This window comes from Balaenoptera physalus, assembly GCF_965194825.1.
Source record: "Balaenoptera physalus genome assembly, chromosome: 3".
Classification (NCBI taxonomy): domain Eukaryota; kingdom Metazoa; phylum Chordata; class Mammalia; order Artiodactyla; family Balaenopteridae; genus Balaenoptera; species Balaenoptera physalus.
The window spans coordinates 147707933-147729009 of NC_138890.1; the positions used below are offsets into that span (position 1 = coordinate 147707933).

Sequence of the window (21077 nt, forward strand, 5' to 3'; positions counted from 1 at the left end):
GAAATGAAGTGGGGGGGAAGGATAAAAAAGCCTGATCGAAATTTGAAAGAAAAAAGAGGGAAATTAGTTAGAGACACAATAGAAAAAAATCTCAAAATGTTTTCCTTATAAAAGGGAATAAAGAGGGAGTAGCTGAAGGAGGGTGGTAGGGTCAGGAGAAATTATTGCATGTAATTTGCAAATGACACCTTCGAGGAAATATGTTGAGACAGAAGAGAATGGCTGGGACAATGTACATTTACAGGCGAGATGAAATGGGAAATAGTGAATACTGAGGAGAAAGGCCTTAGTGTAGGAGGTAAAGCACAAATATACTTGAGCAGATGTGAAAAGATGTAGTGGCGGGCACTTGGGGAGATTCTGTTCTTCCAGCTTCTGTTTTCTCAGTGAAATGCTGAGAGTAATTATAGGGCAAGAGATTTTGGAGATTTGAGGAAAGAAGGTGCAAAATAGTTGCTTAGGGAGAGTAGTCATGGGAGAAGATTGGTGAATTACAGTACACTAGCCAAGCAGTGCTCAGGGGCCACTTGAAGCTATTGATTAAGAATTTAAAGTGAGACGAGTCAGAAGAGTTGTGTCTCTTACTCTTGCAATGTGCAGTTCCATGGGTGCAGGCTCAGAGTAGCCAAGGAGTTGAATCTAACCACAGCATGCTTTAGCTTAGCAAGTACAGGGAAGCAAGAGAGGCCACAGGAATTGGGATATTGAAGAGTGATTATCCTCAAAGACTATGGAATCTGAGCTGGGTAAAGAAAGTAATAAGGACATCAGGTTAAGTGGCAAGAAAAAGGTAGTAGAATAAATGGACTGTTGGTCAGGGGGAAGTCAGTCAGTGGAGGTGGAATACTAGATGAAGGTGTTGCTTGGGGACAGGGATCCTATTCTTTAATGAGATTATAAGGGTTGGAGTTATCGGTAATAAAAGATTTAAAGGATGAGTAGTTGAGGTAAGTTGGAGGACAGACTCATTGGAGGAGAGTAGGTCGAGGAAGTGAAAGACCAGGATGTTGAAAGGAGGATCACCTGTGTGGATATTGAAATCACCAGGAACTATCCTGTGAGTAGGGTTGAAAAGATTTAGAGTGAGCCAGGAGCTCAACTCTTCAATGAATGAAATGAAGTATAACCTTTTCAATTTTGTGAGCTTTCTTCTTTTTTTTTCTTTAACTTTTTTTTTTTTTTGCCTAAAGTCAGACTTAACAAAAAGTTGCCAGAATAATACAAAGAATTCCCATATGCCCTTCACCCAGATTCTTTAAATGTTAACATTATACCTTATTCATTTGCTTTATCTTTTTCTCTCTCTATACATATTTTTCCTTTATCTTTTCAAAGTTAAATCCAGACATGATAACCTCTTTACCTCTCAGTGTTTCAGTGTGTATTTTCTAAGAATAAAGAGGTTTTTGTACATAACCAAGTACAATGTGATCAAAATAAAGAAATTAACATTGATACAGTACAGTTATCTACAGACCTTGTTCAGATTTTGCTAATTGTCTCAATAATATTCTTTGTAAAAAAATCCCAGATCGTGCATTGCATTCAGTTGTCATGTCTCCTTAGTCTCCTTTAATCTGGAACAATTTCTGCGTCTCTGTTATTATTTTATGACATTGATGTTTTGGAGTGTACAGGTCAGTTTTTTATTGAATGCCCCTGAATTTGAGTTTGATGTTTTCTCATAATCAGATGCAGGTTCTGCATTTTTGGCAGGAATACCTCAGCAGTGATGTGGTCTTATCAGAGGCACATAATATCAGTTTGTCCCATTACTGGTGATCATTTGCTTAGGATGGTGTGTGCCTGGTTCTGCCACTGTTTTTCTCTTTGCAATTACGTATCTTGTATTGGAGGTATTTTGAAACACTGTAAATACGCTGTTACTCCTTTATGGTTTTCCTAATCATTTTTTTTTCTTTTATCTTCCAGAGTGGTACTGGGAATGTCTTTTGCGACCATGGTTTTATAGGGTACTTGCTGTGGTGTTGTCCATCTTCTCCGTGATTGTTGTGTGGTCAGAGTGCACATTCTTTAGCACTACACCTGTCTTATCCCTCTTTGCAGTCTTCATACAGCTGGCCGAAAAAACATACAATTATATTTATATCGAGGTCAGTTTATTTTATATCGGTGGTAAATAAATGTCAGCCATAGTATAATCCTTAACTGTTGCATCTTTTCTTCATACATTTCTTCTAGTAATAATGAAAACAGTGAAGTTTCCCACAGTGTTATTATTCAGACTTCCAAAAATGAGCTTCATCATTTTACCCAGAATATAAAAACTAAGAACTATTTGAGGAGAGATGAAAAGATGCAAAGTAGTGCAAAGTACTTTTATGAGAATGCTTTGATCCTCTTTATGCCAGTGAAGCTACATAACTTATAGTCTTCATGTGGAGAGTTGCCAAGGGAATGGGAGAACAGGCTCACTTCAGGAGGTAGCTTTGAAACTTATGGATAGGATGTGGGACTGATTAAGATGTAGATTTTTTTCATAATTTCATTTTCTTAGGTGGTTAAAAATTTATACTGTTACTGTGTATAAATTTTAGAATGTCAATAAATGTTAGCTGGAATTAAAAGATAATGCTTGTGATAGTATATAAGTATCGAAGTCTGTTAGTCTGAAACTGGGTTCTTTGTTTTTTTAGATTGCTTGCTTCCTCTCCATCTTCTTCCTCAGTATCTGTGTTTATTCTACTGTGTTCAGGATTCGTGTATTTAACTATTATTACCTGGCTTCACATCACCAGACTGATGCTTACAGCCTTCTTTTCAGTGGCATGTAAGTAGATTGTGTGTAGAAACAAGGGAAATGTCTCCATTACATGTATTCTTATGGATCTCTCTTTTATTTCTTTTTGTTTATGGGTCTTTCACTAACACCTGTATTTCTATGAGCTAATTGATTAGGTTTAAGTATTAATTAGGTGCTTGTTGATTGCTAGCTAAATCCTGCTTGAAGCTTAGGGTTAAAATGGGTATGCTAGATTAGGAAGGAAAAGAAAGACATAGTGAGCGTGGATTTACCAATTAGAGGGTCAATAAATAGGTTAGTAATAATAAGAACATTTGAGAGTTTAGAGACTAAGTCAGACCTAGAAAGTGTTCTGAGGTTCAGTGGCCTCAAACTGAATTGTGGAGGACCAAGAACACCAAAAGAATAATTTTTGCTAAGAGATTTAGTAGAAGTTTAGAGATGTTTCCACCTTGGGCTAGGTTGCACAATCTACTATTTTTCCGTATTGTTTAATTAGTTATATTAGATTTTTAGGGCTGGACTTTGGGAACTTCAGGAGGAATCAATATCTGAGGCATCTCTAAGACTTTTTTTTTTTTTACCTTTTTTCCCCAAATAATTATAGACTCAAAGGAAGTTGCAAATATAATACAAAGAGTCCTAGTAACCTTCACCCAGCTTCCCCCAGTGGAAACATTTTATATTGCTGTTGTACAAACACAGACCTTATTAATTTTCAGTATTTTTTGTCCTTTATTCGTGTGTGTGTGTGTAGATTCCCATAACCACCACCACAATCAAGATACAGAACTATTCTGTCACCACAAAAGAACTCCTCATATTACCTCTTTGTATTCACACCCTCTCTTTATTTTTGTCTCTTCCTACCCTCCAACTCTGTAGTTCTGTAAGGTTCTCTTTTTATCTGGTCAAAACTGAGCTCCAACAATTATTTGTACCTGTAGTTGTCAGAGTTGACATACTTTGATAAAACTTCAAATCTTTTACGTACTGAGTACAGTTCACCTTGAGGATGTTACTGTCCTCGTCATGCTATTGAGACAGATTTAGATTACACAGATGGCAGACGTGGAAGAGACACATACAGAGGCACTCTGCAAATTCTTGGGATAAAGCAGTGGCATACACCACCGAAGGAGATATCCTGAGGCTGGAGTTTTGCCTTGTAGCTGTTGATGTTTTTAAGGAAGATGTGATTAATAGGATTTTCAGAATGTCTCAAAAGTAAGGGCAGTTTGTATTAAGAATTAAAAATACAAATGATGAGAATAATAGCTACAGTGATCTGAAATATTCTTAATGTATTTCAACATAATATATAATGTATCTTGCTGCTTTATTTTTTATATATTGTGTTCGTTAATGCTTACTGCAGGTTATTTTGCCGTTTGACTCCTCCTTTATGTCTTAATTTCTTGGGTTTGACCCATATGGATTCATCCATCTCTCACCAGAATACACAGCCAACTGCTTATACATCTGTAAGTATTGTCAACAAAGAGTTCTTTAGATTCATTATCTATATAGGGTGCTATTATTGTGAAATTTCTTTTTACTGCTGGCGGAAAAGTTCTGTTGCATTATTAGGATCTTTTTAAAAATTACTAAAACTTTCTTTTACAGATTGTATATGTAATTACTAATGACTGAATAAAAGTGATATTGCTTTCTCTTATTATAAAAAATTATTTTTTGGTTCATATAAGTTGTCCAGATGAGCAGTATCAATAGACCTGACCTATAATAATATTAACCTTTATGTTTATGGTCTTAATGTATTTGATGATTTTCAGTAGTATTTATAAAATATTAATATTTGGGGGAGAAAAATTTAATAAATAAGCAAATTATGATATAATAGACATATAACATTGTATTAGTTTATGGTGTACAACATAATTGGTATATGTATATGTTGTGAAATAATTATCACAATAAGTTTAGTTAACATTCATCACCTCACAGTTACAATTTCTTTCCTCTTGTGATGAGAACTTAAAAATCAGTCTATTTAGTGCTTCATTTCTACTTTTCTGAAAACTCCAAATTAATTGATATAAATGATTATGGGTGAATTTTCTAATGATGAAAAAGAATGAAAGATATAGAACTGTACTGATTTAATTTTTTCTTGCTCCTCAGATTATGGGTTCCATGAAAGTTTTATCCTTTATTGCAGATGGGTTCTATATATATTATCCTATGTTGGTGGTAATTCTCTGCATTGCTACTTATTTTAGGTAAGAAACTTAACATTGCTTATTTTCCACATACGCTTAGCCTGATCTGGATAACTTTTCTCCTTAAAGCTCTTTTAAATATTCACTGATTGGGTTCTGGTTGTTTGTTTTATTGTGGCTTTGGGGGTGCTGGGCATAGTTTAAAGGGGTCGCTTGAGTGACTGGGTCAGGTTCTCCCTCCAAAGATATTTTCAAGAAAAGAGAGAGAGTTATTCTGTTACACATATTTAGTCTACAGAGTGCTAGGATTAATTACAGAATGTTAACTCTGAGTCCTGGCCTGTGATACTGGCAGCCAGAGTAGCTTATAAAGCACCCCCATACCCAGCTTCTATCCAGTAACATATATTAGTCTTAGGGCTTTCCCCACAATCATTTTTGGGTTTCTAAATGTTTCAGATCATTGCCAGAACAAAGGGTCAGGTGAGGAACAGTTGAAATCAGACAGTACGTGTAAGGCAGGAAAGTACATGGGCTGCTCTTTTTATAGGATCAGAAAAAGTGGTAGAACCTTGGCAGAGATCAGACTCAAAAGGAGTTAAAAGACAGGTGTACTTGGCTTCTAGCCCCCTGTCTTCCCTACTTCCACGTGTTAGGTGCCCGCATCCTGTACTCTGCCTACCCTCTTCACTGCTTAAGTGTTCCATGACACACCAAAAATGCCACTTAAAAAAAAAAATTTATTGATAATAAGTTTCATCCAACCACTTTTCATTTAAATCTTTCAGTACCATTATATAGTTATTGCAAATAATGTACATTATTGTACTGATATTCTAACACTAGGATATTGAGTAAACAGACAAGTTTTGTTTGAAATAAATTCTCTATTGAATTTTGTAAAACATATATATTTTACCTTCTCATAAGTAAAGGAACTAAAGCATTATAATTTAAAATAAAATGGTTAATTTGAACTGATAAAAAAATCTAATATTTTCAATTTTTTTCCATAAGGTAGAAAAGACAGAGGTTTATACTGTGAAAATGATGTATTAAAGGAAGAGACCAATCATCCTTTGGATATCCAAAATTAAATTTTTATTATATGCCTATTCATTTTAACAGTTTATAAACTACAAATGGAACATTAAGAGCTTGTGATATATAAATCATATCTTCTCATGTTAGTAGTTATGTTGGTAAGATTAGCATCTGTTCTTATCTTATTAGATTGTTACACTAATCGAGGAGTAGATGGGTGGGATAGTGCCTTGCCAACTATAAAATCTTAAACAAATGTAAGGAATTATGTCTAAAAGGAAAATTGTTGAACTTAAAAATAATTCCTTAAAAGTGTTGTTTTAGAGTTAATTAAGATAAATTTTGAGTGCCTGTTTGTCTTTAAGAGAAAAAATGGTCATATTCCTCAATTTTCAAATTATAAAAATACTCTATTATAGGAGTATATGAAACAATGCCTTGCTGACATTTCAATGGTAACTTGACTTTATAGGTCAATTTTCTTTTGAAATGCTGCCATAATTAGTCTAATTCCCATATTACTAGCACACAGCCATACCCAGAGCTAATATTCAGACTTAACTGCCTAGAGAATGTAAAGCTGTTTCCTGACACTTTAGACAAAGCTAAGACCTTCCCAGAGACAATGATCTCATCCTGGAGTATAGTATTCCCACAAGAATATGAAGATGGTAAGGGAATATTTAACGTCACGGAATTAGCATGACCATCACCTGAAACCCCAGTTTTACTTACCGTTAAGTCATACAGAGCGTTCCTTATATATTAAAACAGGCAGATAATTTACGAATTAGCCAGATTTTTACACATCACTAATGTAAAATGGGAGATCTTCACTTTTTTTAAATTGCTGCGCTGTTTTCTCTTCCTCCTAACATACACACACACACACATACTTCTTCTCCCTTTCTCCTTCTTCCTCTCTCCCCCTTGCTCCATGTATGGTGTTGAGGGCATATGTTGAGGGCATTAGCCTGCTGTGGCCCCCTTTGCCTGGCAAAGCAATAAAGTTATTCTTCTCTACCTCAAAAGAAAAAAAAAAATGTACATCAATGAAAAAGTTTGAGAACTAAGGTAATAAAAAGAGCTTGGTCTTTGTTTTGTCTTAGATTTAAATCCTCAGGTCTAAAATTTAGTAATTGATCTTTAGCAAGGTTTTTAACCCCTTGTACCTCTGTTTCCTTATCTGTAAAGTGTTATTATCTCTTAGAATTATGGTAAGAATTAAATAAGAGTATCTGTAAATTGTCTGATGCATAATAGGAGTTTAACAAATATTAATCCTTCCTTCCTTGCGTGCCATATTTTCAGAGTATTTCTGTCCTGTACAACAGTGAGGTTTAAAGTAAATAGTAAATAAGATATAAAATGATAACCCCCAGATAAGCTATAGTAATGAATTCTGAGTTTATAGTAACACCTATTGAAATAGAATTGACTAGTTCTCAGGATAAAAAAAATAAAATATGAAAATCAATTTGCATAATTAAGACTTCTAAGCCAGAATATTCTGCACTTGTAAATACTAGTTGTGTATGTGTATTTTCAGTATTAAAATTGCTGTTTGAATATAAGAAAAGAATAAATTGCTTTTGTATTATAGCCATTGTTTAGCATCCTGCTATAATAATCTTCTGAAGGTATGCTAAAGGCCTAACTTAATTTGTGTCTGTAAGAAATATGGCTTTGGTGCATACCCTAGTTAGTGGAGTACTGGGCATATAAGCGTCTTAGAAAGGGAAATAAGTACTTCTTAAAGAAAGACAAATGTAGCTCTAGGTAACTTGACATGATAGCTAGTAATAAACCATAGGCTTCTGTGGGGGGCAAATACTAAAGAACAATTAATTTATCTAAACATTTACAGTGTGAAATAATGCTTATCTTTCTGAAAATCGACTTTTATTAGCTTGGGAACTCGTTGTTTGAATCTACTTGGTTTCCAGCAGTTCATGGGAGATAATGATATGACATCAGACTTAGTTGATGAAGGAAAAGAATTAATCAGACGAGGTAAGATTTGTCTTTTAAAATAAATGAAGGGAAAGTGCTAAGACTGAGAATACAAAATTAATGTTTGTATGATTTGAAATTTTTAATCTAAAGAAATTACAAATTAATATGTTTTAGCTAAAATTCTACAGAAAGCTTTCATAGCAAAAATAATTCAAAAACATAAATGATTGTTTCATCTGTCTTTAAGAAATTCTGCAGAGGATTTAATAATTAATATGTCTGCAACTAAAGAACGCCCTTGTTTGGTGTTGGAGTCATTTCCCTGTTTGCTTTGAAATAGATTTGCCAAGTTAAATACAATTAGAAAACTCATTAATTTAAAGAATCATCATAAAAAAAAGGTAAAGAATCATAATTAGTTTAATGCTGCATAGGAAATCATTCAGGCCAAGGCTGGTTTTTAGAATGTGGTAATCATTAACAGCCTGTTAGAATACATGGCACTCTGTTAGAATCTAATCTCAAAACTGAGTGTATCAAATTTCCTGATGTTCAAGTGATGGTAGAATAGGGGGAAAAAGAAAAACAAAACTTGAGTTTTGGGACATTGGTTCTTAGACATTCTCCCTACTTGGGTCTGGGGTTTTTGTGTGATCTTATTTAAATGTAAGCCAAAATGTATTGTGGCTCTAAAATAAGCCAGCGTAGCCTTCACATGCTCTCATAGGAAGGTGGTATCTAGTTAATGTAATAGTTCTGCTGCTTTTTGCATTAATTAGACTTCATCTGGAGTATCATATCCAGTCCTGGGTAAGATTTTCAAGAGTAAGACTGGTAAGTCTGAAGGAATCTAGGACAGCCAGAATGAGTCTGAAGGGCATACCTTATGGAAGAAAACCACTGAGTATATAGCCAGAAGAGAGTAATGGAAAAGACTCTTATGCAGAAAGAAGTATGAACTTAATTTAGAAGACAAGACATAAAGAAAAAGAGAAGTTGCAGAGAAACAAATTTCAAGTCACCATGGGGAAGAAGTTCTTCCTCACTAAAACCGTTTAGGCAGAGCCTAAAGGGCCATCTCCAACAAAAGTAGAGAAAGTATTCTCTGTGGAGTTAGGTGACCTCTCCAGTTCTTTCCAACAATAACCTATTACCTTTGACTTCATAGTAATTTAAAGGAAATTGGTCATAGCCTGATACCTTTACTTCAGTTACTCTACATCTAATTAAACCATGTTATACCAAATTTGAGACCACTTTTCTGTCTCTAGAGAAGAGAAAAAGGCAACGGCAAGAAGAAGGTGAAAATCGACGAAGAGTAAGTACCGTACTTATTAAATTTCTGTAACCTAAAGATTAATGTAAAATGACATAAGAATCTTATTGATTTAGAATAATTGGCTAAAAACAGTGGGAAAAAGACATAGGATGTATTTTTACAGAAAAGCAGTTTTAATAGTTTCAGATGTACATGTAGGTATCCTGTCAGACCTGTTCTAAAAAGTCATTAGTAATAAATTACTTCATGTCCAACATCTAGCAGTTTCTTGCCTGGAGTAGGTGCTCAGTAAATATTTATTGAATAAGTGAATAAATTCATGCAATCTTGCTATTAAAGTGATTTTGATTGCTTGAAAATTATGTAATATGACATAATTTTTTTTGTAATATGGCATTAATTTTATCCCTCTTTAATTTTTCCTTAGTCCTTCGTTTCCTGAGGCAAACTGACCTCCTAGAGAATTGAAAAGGCAAAAAATGAGAAAAATCTAGTCACAGTTACCACAAATTTTCAACACCTGAGTGTGTCCATTGCCGGAGAAGTGAAGACTCAGGAGACATGATAGTTGTCTTCGTGTATTTTAGTGTATGTTATGTAAAGGGAGACTTGGTCTTTATTTCAGAAGGCATAACTAGAACAAAAGAGCAGAAGTGACTGGAAATAGAGTTCACCTCTTTGTGAAAGCTTCCACAGTCTACCAGAATTGCAGTGGGCTGATCACACATAGAAATGTCCGTGTCTTCTAGTAAGAGAGCCAAACGGTATCTGGCATGGTTATTTTAGAATGAAACCCTGCACTGCATAGGAGGCTTAATTAGGACCTCTAGAGTTCCTTGCAATTCTAAGAATTTAATGAGTAGAATCCCAGTTAATAAGGTTTTAGTGCAGTTAAGACACAATGCCACGTGAGTCATTACCTACTTATGTTTGTATACAACTCTAATTTTGCTATCAGAAATGACTTTTCAAGTCTCTACGATTTGTAGTTTATTTGGGTGAGAGAAAATTTTATTAACATCTCATTAATTACTATGAGTTATCATAACTCTTACATGGTCAAGGTAACCTTATTGTAGTTGTAAAATTATTTTGACATTTTAGAAAGAATTCAATAACTTAAAATAATCATAGCTAGCAAAAATGTCTATAAATATCTTCATTCAAGTTAAGTTTGGCAACTATTAAAAGCATTTAGAGATAAGAAAAGTATTTATCTATGATTTCTAAAGGCACTGTGCTAATTATACTGATTATCTGATGAATTCCTGATGAAAAAGAATTAGATTATGTTACTCTACATATGTAATCTAAATCTGTTATCACTGATGAATTATTTTCTGACTGTGTGTTCTTGTGTTACATAATCATTTGTGTTTCTTTCCTAGGAATGGAAAGAACGTTATGGACACAGTAGAGAAGATTCCACTAGAAACAGAAATGTTCATATTGACCCAAAAGAATCAAACTTCTCAGATATTAGTACCAACCGATGTAAGTAGTTTATTGTCTAGTTTTCTAAGAAATTTTTTTCTTATGCTTGCTTGCATGGAGACAGGATTGATTACCCATCCAGAAATGCCTTTATAGACCATAAATGTGGTTCTGCAGTGACTTTACTTTTTTCATCCCTCAGTGTATGAGAGGAAGGAGAAACTCAAATATGCTTTCTGGTAGAAGAAGGAGACATCTGGGACGTCAAGTGAATAGTTGTAATTACACTACCTAAATAATAGTACTTTTCCCAGGCACATTGTAGGCAGGTACTGATTTCTATTTACCTAGATGTTTTTCAGGCTATTCAGTCATTTTTATAATAAGTTACTGATTGACCCATATGTATCAGGTACTTTCCCAGGAATACAGGAATACAAAGAAGATAACTTCCATCCTTGGTTTGCCTATAATTTAGTGAGGGACCGATATCAGGCAGAAGACATTGGTCAGTGGGTTGGGTTTGGAAACCTCCCCACATCCTTGACCCTGCCGTCTGCTTCTGGGAATGTGAATTCCCAGGATCCAGCACTGAGTAGAAGGCAGAGGTTGTTTGTCTTTGGGGGAGATGCAGGGATGCTGAGAGAGTGTAAGGGTGCATGCCTGATGCTGAGGGAACTCAGCTTAGGGGATGGAAAAAGAATTCTTTATTGGGAACAGATTTCTGTTATAAAGAAACACTGTTTAGGAGTAAGTAGTACTTAGCCAGGTGAAGGGGTTTTAGGCAGAAGGAAGAATGAGTGACATGAGAGAACCTTTGGGGAAATGTAGGTTTTTCTCTATGACTAGAGCCTGAAGTATGAGAGGCCTGATGAGAGGCGAGGCTACAGAGATAGTCGGGAAACAGGTATTATCATGCTTAGAAGTTTAGATTTTATCCCAAAGATAAGACTTCAATATGGAAAGAAGCATGCTCAGATTTTTGGTTTAGGAAGATGAATTTGACATCTATATAAAGCATGATTTCCAGGGAAGTGAGACAGAAACCAGTTTAGTGTCTGTTTTAGTAACGCAGTCAAAAAATGATGAGGGCATAAAATAAGCACCCTTGAGATGAGCCTGGAGATAAAGAAGAAAGGCTGTGTTTGGATGAGACTTAGCGTAGAAGAAGTAGGAGAAAACCAAAGTTTCAGTTAAAGCTAGAGAATAGAGGGAGGATTCCACAAAGAGATCTGGAAGCTTATCATGGATTTGGAGTTAACAGAGTGCAGAGATCTGGGAGTATGGAGAATGGTTAAGAGAAGAGGAAACACAAAGCCTTAGGATGATGAGTTAGAAACTGGCATGTGGTAGGCAACCAGTATTTGCTGAATGAATGAGAGAAATGGTAAAGGGCAGACATAGAGTCCAAGATGACAGAAATATGAGAGAATTGGCTTGCCTTAAATTTTCAAAAAGACCTATATTATAGTTTTTTTGAAGCTGTTGAGCTGCTCAAAATAACATTGTGAAAATTTAGGTTGTTTATGAAGAAAACCCCATTCACGTAGAGAAGGGATTAGTTCTCTAGACCTGTGCTGACCAGGATGGTAACCATTAGCCACATGTGGCTGTTGAGCATTTGCAGTGTAGCTGGTGCCCCATATTGAAATGATAATATTTTGGATATACTGAGTTAAATTAAATATATTAAGATGAATTTCACCTATTTCTTTTTACTTTTTTAATGTATCTACTAGTAAAAAGTAAATACGGGGCTTGGAATTTATTTCTGTTGGACATTACTGCCCTAAACTCTTGCTTCATGGGAAAAAGACTCAGGCCTTTTTTGAAGAGTTTGAGTTGATTACACCTTAAAATCCTAGCTGAGAAGTGAGATGTAGCACCCCCTGTATTCAGTGTGCAACCAGCTGAAACTTAATTTGATTATGAACAATTTCACTGTTATGATACCATAGTTAAATACTAATTCTGATTCATATTGAGTCTTTGCACTATAGCTGCTTCTGAGCTCAGACTACATACAAGGGAGAACTTTTCCTTGTTATTTTCTATCATACTATTAATCATTTTAATCTAATTTTAAGATAAATACGTAGTTATCTTTTCTTAATATTGTCTTTACAATCAAAATTCAGATCCTTTATAATCTTGACTTTTCTTTCTGTGAGTCCACAGACTGTGACCCGTAAAGGCAATAGAAAGTGGACATTTTTTTCTTCTTTTGCAGCAGCATCCAAATATACCAGGGCTAATAATAGGACTGAAAGGGACCGAATAGAACTCCTCCAGGATGCAGAACCTTTGGATTTTAATGCAGAAACATTCACTGATGATCCTCTTGAATCTGAATCAGGAAGGTAAGTTCCAGCTTATCATTTTGGCTCCAGCATTCCTCTGAAATGTTAATAACATTCTGACTTGATGAGGTAAACATAAGGAAAGTATTCATCTTTACTACTAATAAAAAGCATATTAAGCAACCTTTGAAACCTTTTAACACCTTCTAATGCTTTTGTATTTAAAAAATTATAGCATCTAGTGGTGGTGATTGAAATTAGTATCTTCGCAAACTACTACTAGTAGTATGATAAATAACAAAAAAGAATTGAAATCATTTGGTAGAATCTTAACAATATTTATATGCCTATTTCTGACAATCCCATTTATGAAATGTATCATATTTAGCAATAGTTTACATAGGTATAACTGGGTGGCACACTATTCTAAGCACTTTAACAACAGTAATTGTATTTTATGGTTATAAGTCCAATTGAATTTGCATCCAGAGAGGCTCAGTAACTTACCCAGGATCACACAGCTTGTAAATGACAAAGTCAGGCATTTAAACCCCAGGACTCTGGCTACAGAGTCTGTGCTTTTAGCTACTACACTATGTAGAAATAGTTAAACAAAAGCAGAACATCATATGCATGAAGATATTTGCTATAGTATTGCCTATAAATAGCAAAAAGAATATTCTATTTATATTCAACAATCTAGAGTAGTTATTAAATCTGTTAAGTTCCATGATGTATTTTACATCTCCCCACTCCTTTCTTTTTACATCTCTCACCCCGCCATATGTGTCATATGTCATAGGCTCTAAAACAGTCATTGGTTGATTTATAATTAGGTAAATCCCTTTGGGATAATATTCTTGGATAATAGGTTCCTGATTTCAGCTACTGAATAGATTTTACAGTTCTTACAAATTATGTAGCCACTTCCTTTTAATGTGTCCTTGTTTTTCTCTCCTTCTTTATTTTTGATGCCTCAGATCATTTCTTTATCCACCTTTCAGGTATCAGCCTGGTGGACGATACCTCTCAATGTCTCGCAGCAGAATATTTGATGATGTTTAAAATCTCTAAGAATATATGGAATAACTAACCAAGATCAACACATAAGTTCAGTCTTTATGAACATCTGTGTGCCCTAGAATTTACACTGAACTCTCAGTGAAAGTGTCAGGATAAAAAAGGCACTAAAAATTAATGGGATCTTAGTAATAATAGTTTATTGTTCATTGAATAGAGTATCATCTTTTCTAATAAGGTTTGTTACATACCATTCCTGAAGTGTCTGCCTTAGAAGTACAGTTACAGTGGAAGGATTTAATTCATGGTTAAGATCAGTATATGTTGAAAACATGTAGTTCAGTTTGTTTCAGATTAATTTTTTTCAGGAAAGTTGTTTCAAAGGTCCAAGGAAGCCATAAGTTATAACTGAATAATATTATACAGTTTTATTATTGTGATTTACATATTTGCTGTTTCTAAACAGTATGTTGATCCTTTATTTCCCAGAGAGATGGACACCTCAATAACAACCATATTTACAAAACCCATGTCTTAAAACACGGCTTACTTACCAGACATAACTGAATGTAGAAAGCTCTTTTTCACTGCTGTATGCAAATTAGTTAGGTTTTTGCATGTATAATTAAGATTATCCTTCAACTGATAGTGTTTGTATCTTCAGCATGTGTACTATAATCAGGTGATGTATTCTTTCAGTCTTTGGTGGTAACTGGAAATTGTCTTATGCCTTTGGTATTGCTTTGTAAAACATTTTCATTTCAGAGAGAGGTGTTCACCTTTGTCATCTAGCATATTGATTTGAGTTGATTATTCCATTCAAGGAGAATCGTAATTATTAATGGTAAATAGTGGGGTTTTTTAATAACCAAAGAGTCCCACAAAATTCTCTGCTTTTGAAAGGTGCCTGTTTATTCCTTTTGAAAAACAATATCTGGTTATTAAAAGGTAAAAAGTCAATCCATTTACTGTTATTACTAACAGTTAAATTATAGTTTATAGAAAACAGAAAACAAGTTTACAATGGAGATGTGTAGTAACTTGTTGGTTAAACATGTTATTATTTAAAATTGAATTTTTTAAACTTTGTGTTTAAGCCAAAGTTAGGTATTATGTTTTAAATCATCAGTGTTTTATTGCACAGTGACTATAGTTGAGCACAACATGTTTGCAGAGAGTTATGTCCCTGAAATATTTGCAACTCTGAGAATCCATACCTTGGATTCACCCAGTGGTGACTCTACTTGAGCTTGCCCATGGCTGTCTTAGTTTAACACCTATTATCCCACGTAACTTTTAGTAGTGGCCCAGTTTGAAGATGAATTATATAGTCAAATTTGATTATATGTTTCTTGAGGGTAGTTTTTCCCTGAATCATAATTTTAAATGTTTTATTTTCCTCTTTTCTTAATGTTATCATGTAAATTTTTTTAAAGCCACAGTTTTATTCAGTTACTGAGAGGAATAGTGTATCACCCTAATTATCTGATTTTCTTAAATTTTTATGAACTTTGAGATTAGATCCCTTTTAAAATAATTATCAATGGATAGATTTTACTCTCAACTGAAGATTATATAGACTGCTTATTTAAGAACACACACACACACACACACACACACACACACACACACACACAGCCTTTTATTGTGAAGCATGGTTAGAGAGCAGTAGGCCAGGAGCAGAGATAATTTAACACTGTTTGAAATTCCATGATTGACCATTGAAACCTTGGGCAAATCATGTAACCATTCAGTGCCTCAATTTCTTCATTTTCAAAATGAAGAGGACTCTTGCTCTTTACCTACTGATCTACCTCACAAAGCTATTGTGACGGTATTGAGTTGATGTTTGTTTATATGGTGACGTTTAAAAAGACAAATAAGTTGTTAGCTCTGCTGGTTTTGTTATTTGAAAATAGTGGATGGGAAAAGGATAACCCCAGGAAGGGGTCCAGTTTCTTATTATTACAGAGACGCTTACAAATTGCCAGAGCAAAAGCTCTTTTGGGAATAATTAATCAGATCCTGTGAAAGTAATATTGTTTTATTATTCAGTCTTTGGGTTTACTTTGGAATATTTTCCTTAAGTATAATATTGTTTCTCATCAGGTTTTATCATGAAACTCAGATGCTATTGTAGAAATAGAAGCAGAAAAAGAGAAGAAATGATCCAGTTACGTTTATAACTTATAATACCCTAAGATATATTGATAGAAATATGTAAAGGAATGTACTACTTTATTTTATTGTTAAATTTTTTATGATTATAATAACTTTTGAGTTATTTCCAAAATAATTTTTGGTTGTTTAAGTGATCCAGAGTATTCAACTTTTTAAGCAGAATTTATCTTACAGGATTTCATATATGATCATATAAGAAGGTTACCTAGCTAGGTAAATTTGTGTTTAGAAGGTAATGTTTTAACCCCTGAAGACTAAGAGTTCATTGCTGGGGAAGTGAGTTAATGTTCATTAAGCCACCTTGTAAAAAACTGTAATAAGAACAAAAGTTTTCTGTTTTGAGAAGCTTATTAAAATATAATGATATCTACTGCAAAACGTTACTACTAAAATACACTTTACATGCAAAGTACATTTCTTGAAGAATTACTTCTGGCAATTACCTTGTGAGGTGTTGCTTACATAATAATAGATATCTGGTTAAATTTTCTAAATTATTTTTCTAAATAATGTTAGGTAAGGATATTCTAAGCCAGTAGTTCAAAATAACCATTGCAGAAAATAACAATTAATAATCTATTAATTTCATGAATCTGTAAGTTGCTCATTAACTTTTGTAACTATATCAGTAATTTCTTATTATCAATAGAGCACTTTTATAAAAATCATTATTAAAATAAGCCTGATTATTAGAATTTGTTCTCTTACCAAATGAACACAGGGGCTTTGGAATAATTTCATCACACAAGAGGCCCTCATTTCACAAGAGTGTTAAGAGCTAAATCAGAACATTCAAGGGTTTTTCATTTATAAAGAATAGATCAGAGAGTTTGACAATCGAAACTTTCTTTAAAAAAATGCTGCCAATTGATTTGTTTTTGGACACTACTATTTGATTAGATTATCAGTTCTTAAATTTATGCTGGTTGTGTGCCCAAATGAAATTAAATGTGGATAGGAAAGTCAGTGTGAGTGTTTTTTAAGTATATTTTAGAATATCAATGAAGGGATTCATTGATGTACAATAGCAAACCTCATTTTTTTATACCTTTAGTAGATTTAGAGAATGTTCTTGATTTTTGTGTTGATTACTATTTTAAAGGAAAAATAAGCTCTCTATCATTATAATTCACACTGTTCAGTAAGGTGAGATTTATACTTGTGATTTGTGTGGGCAATGCCTGAAAAATCACAGGGATAAATATATTTGCACTAGAGGCAAAACATGTCCCTGAAAAATCTTAACATACTTGAATCTCCAAAATACAATGGATTGTATTGTATTAAATTCTAAATGTTGAGAAGTAAATGAATTTAGAGTTTTATCTTTCCTTTCTTTTCTTCCTTCTTCCCTTCATTCCTTTTATACCTTCCTTCCTCTCTGAAGCCTCTCTTTATAGTATGACTTCTAATGTGCTGACAGAGTTTTTTTCCGTTTGTTCTTTGTGTACAGTTGTTTTTGATGACAGTACACTCAGAAGGTTCTTACTACAGATCCCACTACTTGAATAGCAGTATTGCACTTAAAGTAGTGAAATAGATTTTGCTAGACAACTAAGCAACATCTGAATGTAAATGTGATGGATGCTAGCTCAGTGTGTTGTCTTTTTCTCCACTAAGTAGGACACTTCAGTAAAATGAATTATTCTCAGTGTAAATGTTTTAGCATAAAATTAGACTTCCAAAACCAGTAATTGTTAAAAACAAAACAACCAAACAAACCCAAAACATTAAGAACCTTGAGGCCTCTTTTTATGAAAAGGAGTTCGTAAATAATATACATCATTGTCAAAGTTTTCATTAAAGAGAGGTTGGAACAATATGAGAGGGTTACAGGAAGCCTTCTGAATTGTGAATTCCCTTTGTGTGGGGTACTTCTTTCCAACTCAGTGACTTTTTTCCTGCTCAGAGACCTGGAAGACTAGGCAGTGTTATCCCCTGTACTAAATCCTGGAGACCAGGTTCTGTGAGCCATCTCCACCATCAGAGCAGCCACTAGCCCTGTCCCATCCCCAGTCCCATTGCAATGGGAACATAGCCTCACCCCTAATTCCTTTCATGTTCAGCCTGGTTTTCCTAACATTTTATTTTCACTTTCAAAAGATTTGTCCATTGAGGTTGATCACAATTTTAAATTTGTTAATAAAGCAAGAATATTGGCATGTTCCTCTTCTCATAGATATCCTAAAAGACTTTTGTTTTTAACACACTTCCTGGTGAGAATTAACCTTTTTTCCTGTGAAAATCTTTTCTTTTGTGATTATCCTGATCTCACATCATTTTGCAAAACGAGATTTTTACTGTACTTAGTGCAAAAGAGTAGAAAGAATGGTTTACTGTGGCAGACATATGGAGAATAAAGTCATAATTTGTTCATCTGACTGTACAACCCCATTTTGGAGTTGATATTATTGACATAAATCTTATCAACCTAATCACTTAGAGCTGTATTTCTCAAAAGAATGCTGGCTAGCATCTTCCCTACTTAGTACACCAAATTGTAGGGGAGAGACTATTTTTTTTTTAAAGCAATCCAATGGATTTGTTTTTGTCCATATTTTGAACACAACTTGAAGGATTTTTCTCGTTTAGAAGATAGAGAACATGTGGACCTGTCTTTTAAATTACTGTAATCTAATATATATGTTTATAAATTATAGCGTTGAAAAAAGAGCTCTAATATTGATGTTGTTACCTTCTGGTATTTAATTTTTATAAAATGTTTTTGTAAGTAACTAATTGTAGCATTGCTTTTAAGTAGTTTAAAAATCTTTCTCAAATAAGTTTTGCCCAGAACCTGATTCCTTAGGGCAATACTCTAAAGTTCAGTAGTCCAGTATGAGTTTGAAATACTCCTACATCTCTTCAGTATCTTTTTATATATACCAGTACCCAAGCAAAGTATACCAAATGCCTAATTTCTGTGTTGCATTAATAAAGTACTTGTTATTTATCTAATTCAGTGGATTAGGTGAAATAGAAGATAAGTCTTTCAAATGTGCATCTGATCATAATTTTCAAAATGTTCATTATGTTCATTTCTGGTGCATGATGCCAATTTATCTTTAATCAGCTACTACTACCTGGTATGTAATGGCACATGTTTTCCTTTCTGACTAATGGGTTGTAGATGTAACTATTTTTCTCTGCAGATTCTTACTAAATATGTATTTGAACAAACCTGCAAAGTGCTACCTATAAGTAAGTTAGCATCTTTGACCTTATCTATGCATAATGTTCTCTTAGTTTGGTTTTGACAAACTCATGGACTTGGAATTGCTTTGTAGTATTTTAACTTATTGTGATGTAATGAATTTTTTGAAATGTTTATTTGATTAGCTGTTAAAATATCGGATTATGTAGCTTTGCATGAAATAAAGTACATTTCTACAAGTTAACTAAGAATTTTGCTGATTATGTGTTTTACTTCATACCACCTTTGAGATTAAACTCTTTTTAGTAGACTAAGGCATTTTTTGTTCCTTACAAATTTATTAACAGCTATCACAAAAGAAATGTTTTAAGATAAATAATTAAATACTGTACTTTAGGTTCCACATTACTTTATCTTGTGTTTATAATTAAAATAAATAATTGTTATAAAACAAATATATATTAATGCATATACGTGGAATCTAGAAAAATAGTACAAATGAACCTATTTGCAGGACAGGAATAGAAACGCAGATGTAAGGAATGGATGTGTGGACATGGGGAGGGGGGAGGGGAGGGTGGGATGAACTGGGAGATTAGGTTTGACATAATTACACTACCATGTGTAAAACAGATAGCTAGTGGGAACCGGCTGTATAGCACAGGGAGCTCAGTTCGGTGCTCTGTGATGACCTAGATGGGTGGGATGGGGGGTGGGGAGGGAGGGCCAAGAAGGAGGGGATATATGTATACATATAGCTGATTCACTTCACTGTACAGCAGAAACTAACACAACATTGTAAAGCAATTATACTCCAATAAAAAAAAAAAAAACTAGAGCAGAAATCAATGAAGTTGAAAACAGGAAAACAATAAAGAAAATCAGTGAAACGAAAAACTGAGTGTATGAAAAGATCAATAAAACTGATGAAACCCTAACCGGGCTGACAAAGGAAGTAGAGAGTTGCTTACCCATATACCAAAAAGAACAATGGAAATTTGAAATTAAAAACACAACACCATTTACATTCATCCTAGCTAATACAATAAGACAAGAAAAGGAAATAAAAGATAAACAGGTTTGGAAGGAAGAAATAAAACCGTGTTTGTTTGCAGATGATATGATCATCTTTGTAGCAAACTAAAAGAATTGACCAAAAAAAAAAAAAAAACTTCCTGGAATAAGTCATTATAGCAAGTTTGCAGGATATAAGATTAATATGCAAAAGTGAATCACTTTCCCTTTTACCAACAATGGAGAAGTAGAATTTGAAATTAAAAATAATACCATTTACATTAGCACCCCCCAAAATGAAATACTTACGTATAAATGTAATAAAATATATCTAAGATCTATGTGAAGAAAACTACAAACCTCTGTTGAAAGAAATCAAAGAACAAAATAAATGGAGAGAGATTCCATATTCATGGATGGGAAGACCCAATATTACTGGGATGTCAGTTCTTCCCAAATTGACCTATAGATTCAATGCAATTCCAGTTAAAGCCCCAATAAGTTATTTTGTGGATATTGACAAACTGATTCTAAAGTATATATGGAGAGGCAAAAGACCTAGAAGAGCCAACACAATACTGAAGGAGACCAAAATCGGAGGACTGACACTACCCAACTTCAAGACTTACTATAAAGCTACAATTATCAAGACATTGTGGGATTGGTGAAAAAATAGACAAATAGACAAATGGAACAGAACAGAGAGCCCAGAAATACACCCACGTAAATATAGTCAATTGTTTGACAA

The 21077-nt window shown here is 33.9% G+C and overlaps 1 protein-coding gene across 6 annotated transcripts in view; it reads left to right on the plus strand.

Annotated features, from left to right (window-relative positions):
- LMBRD2 (LMBR1 domain containing 2) overlaps nt 1-21077 on the plus strand; it is a 56340-nt gene that overhangs the window by 26040 nt on the left and 9223 nt on the right. For 2 of the 6 annotated variants that reach the window (XM_082453766.1, XM_082453762.1), the window contains exons 10-17: nt 1933-2114; nt 2658-2791; nt 4143-4248; nt 4910-5007; nt 7901-8004; nt 9219-9265; nt 10615-10720; nt 12891-13020. In XM_082453766.1, the coding sequence (XP_082309892.1) occupies nt 1933-2114; nt 2658-2791; nt 4143-4248; nt 4910-5007; nt 7901-8004; nt 9219-9265; nt 10615-10720; nt 12891-13020 (907 nt within the window). Of the gene's footprint in view, nt 1-1932; nt 2115-2657; nt 2792-4142; nt 4249-4909; nt 5008-7900; nt 8005-9218; nt 9266-10614; nt 10721-12890; nt 13021-13940; nt 19567-21077 lie in introns of those variants that run through there. The other 4 variants (XM_082453764.1, XM_082453767.1, XM_082453763.1 and 1 more) reach the window with 4 other exon arrangements.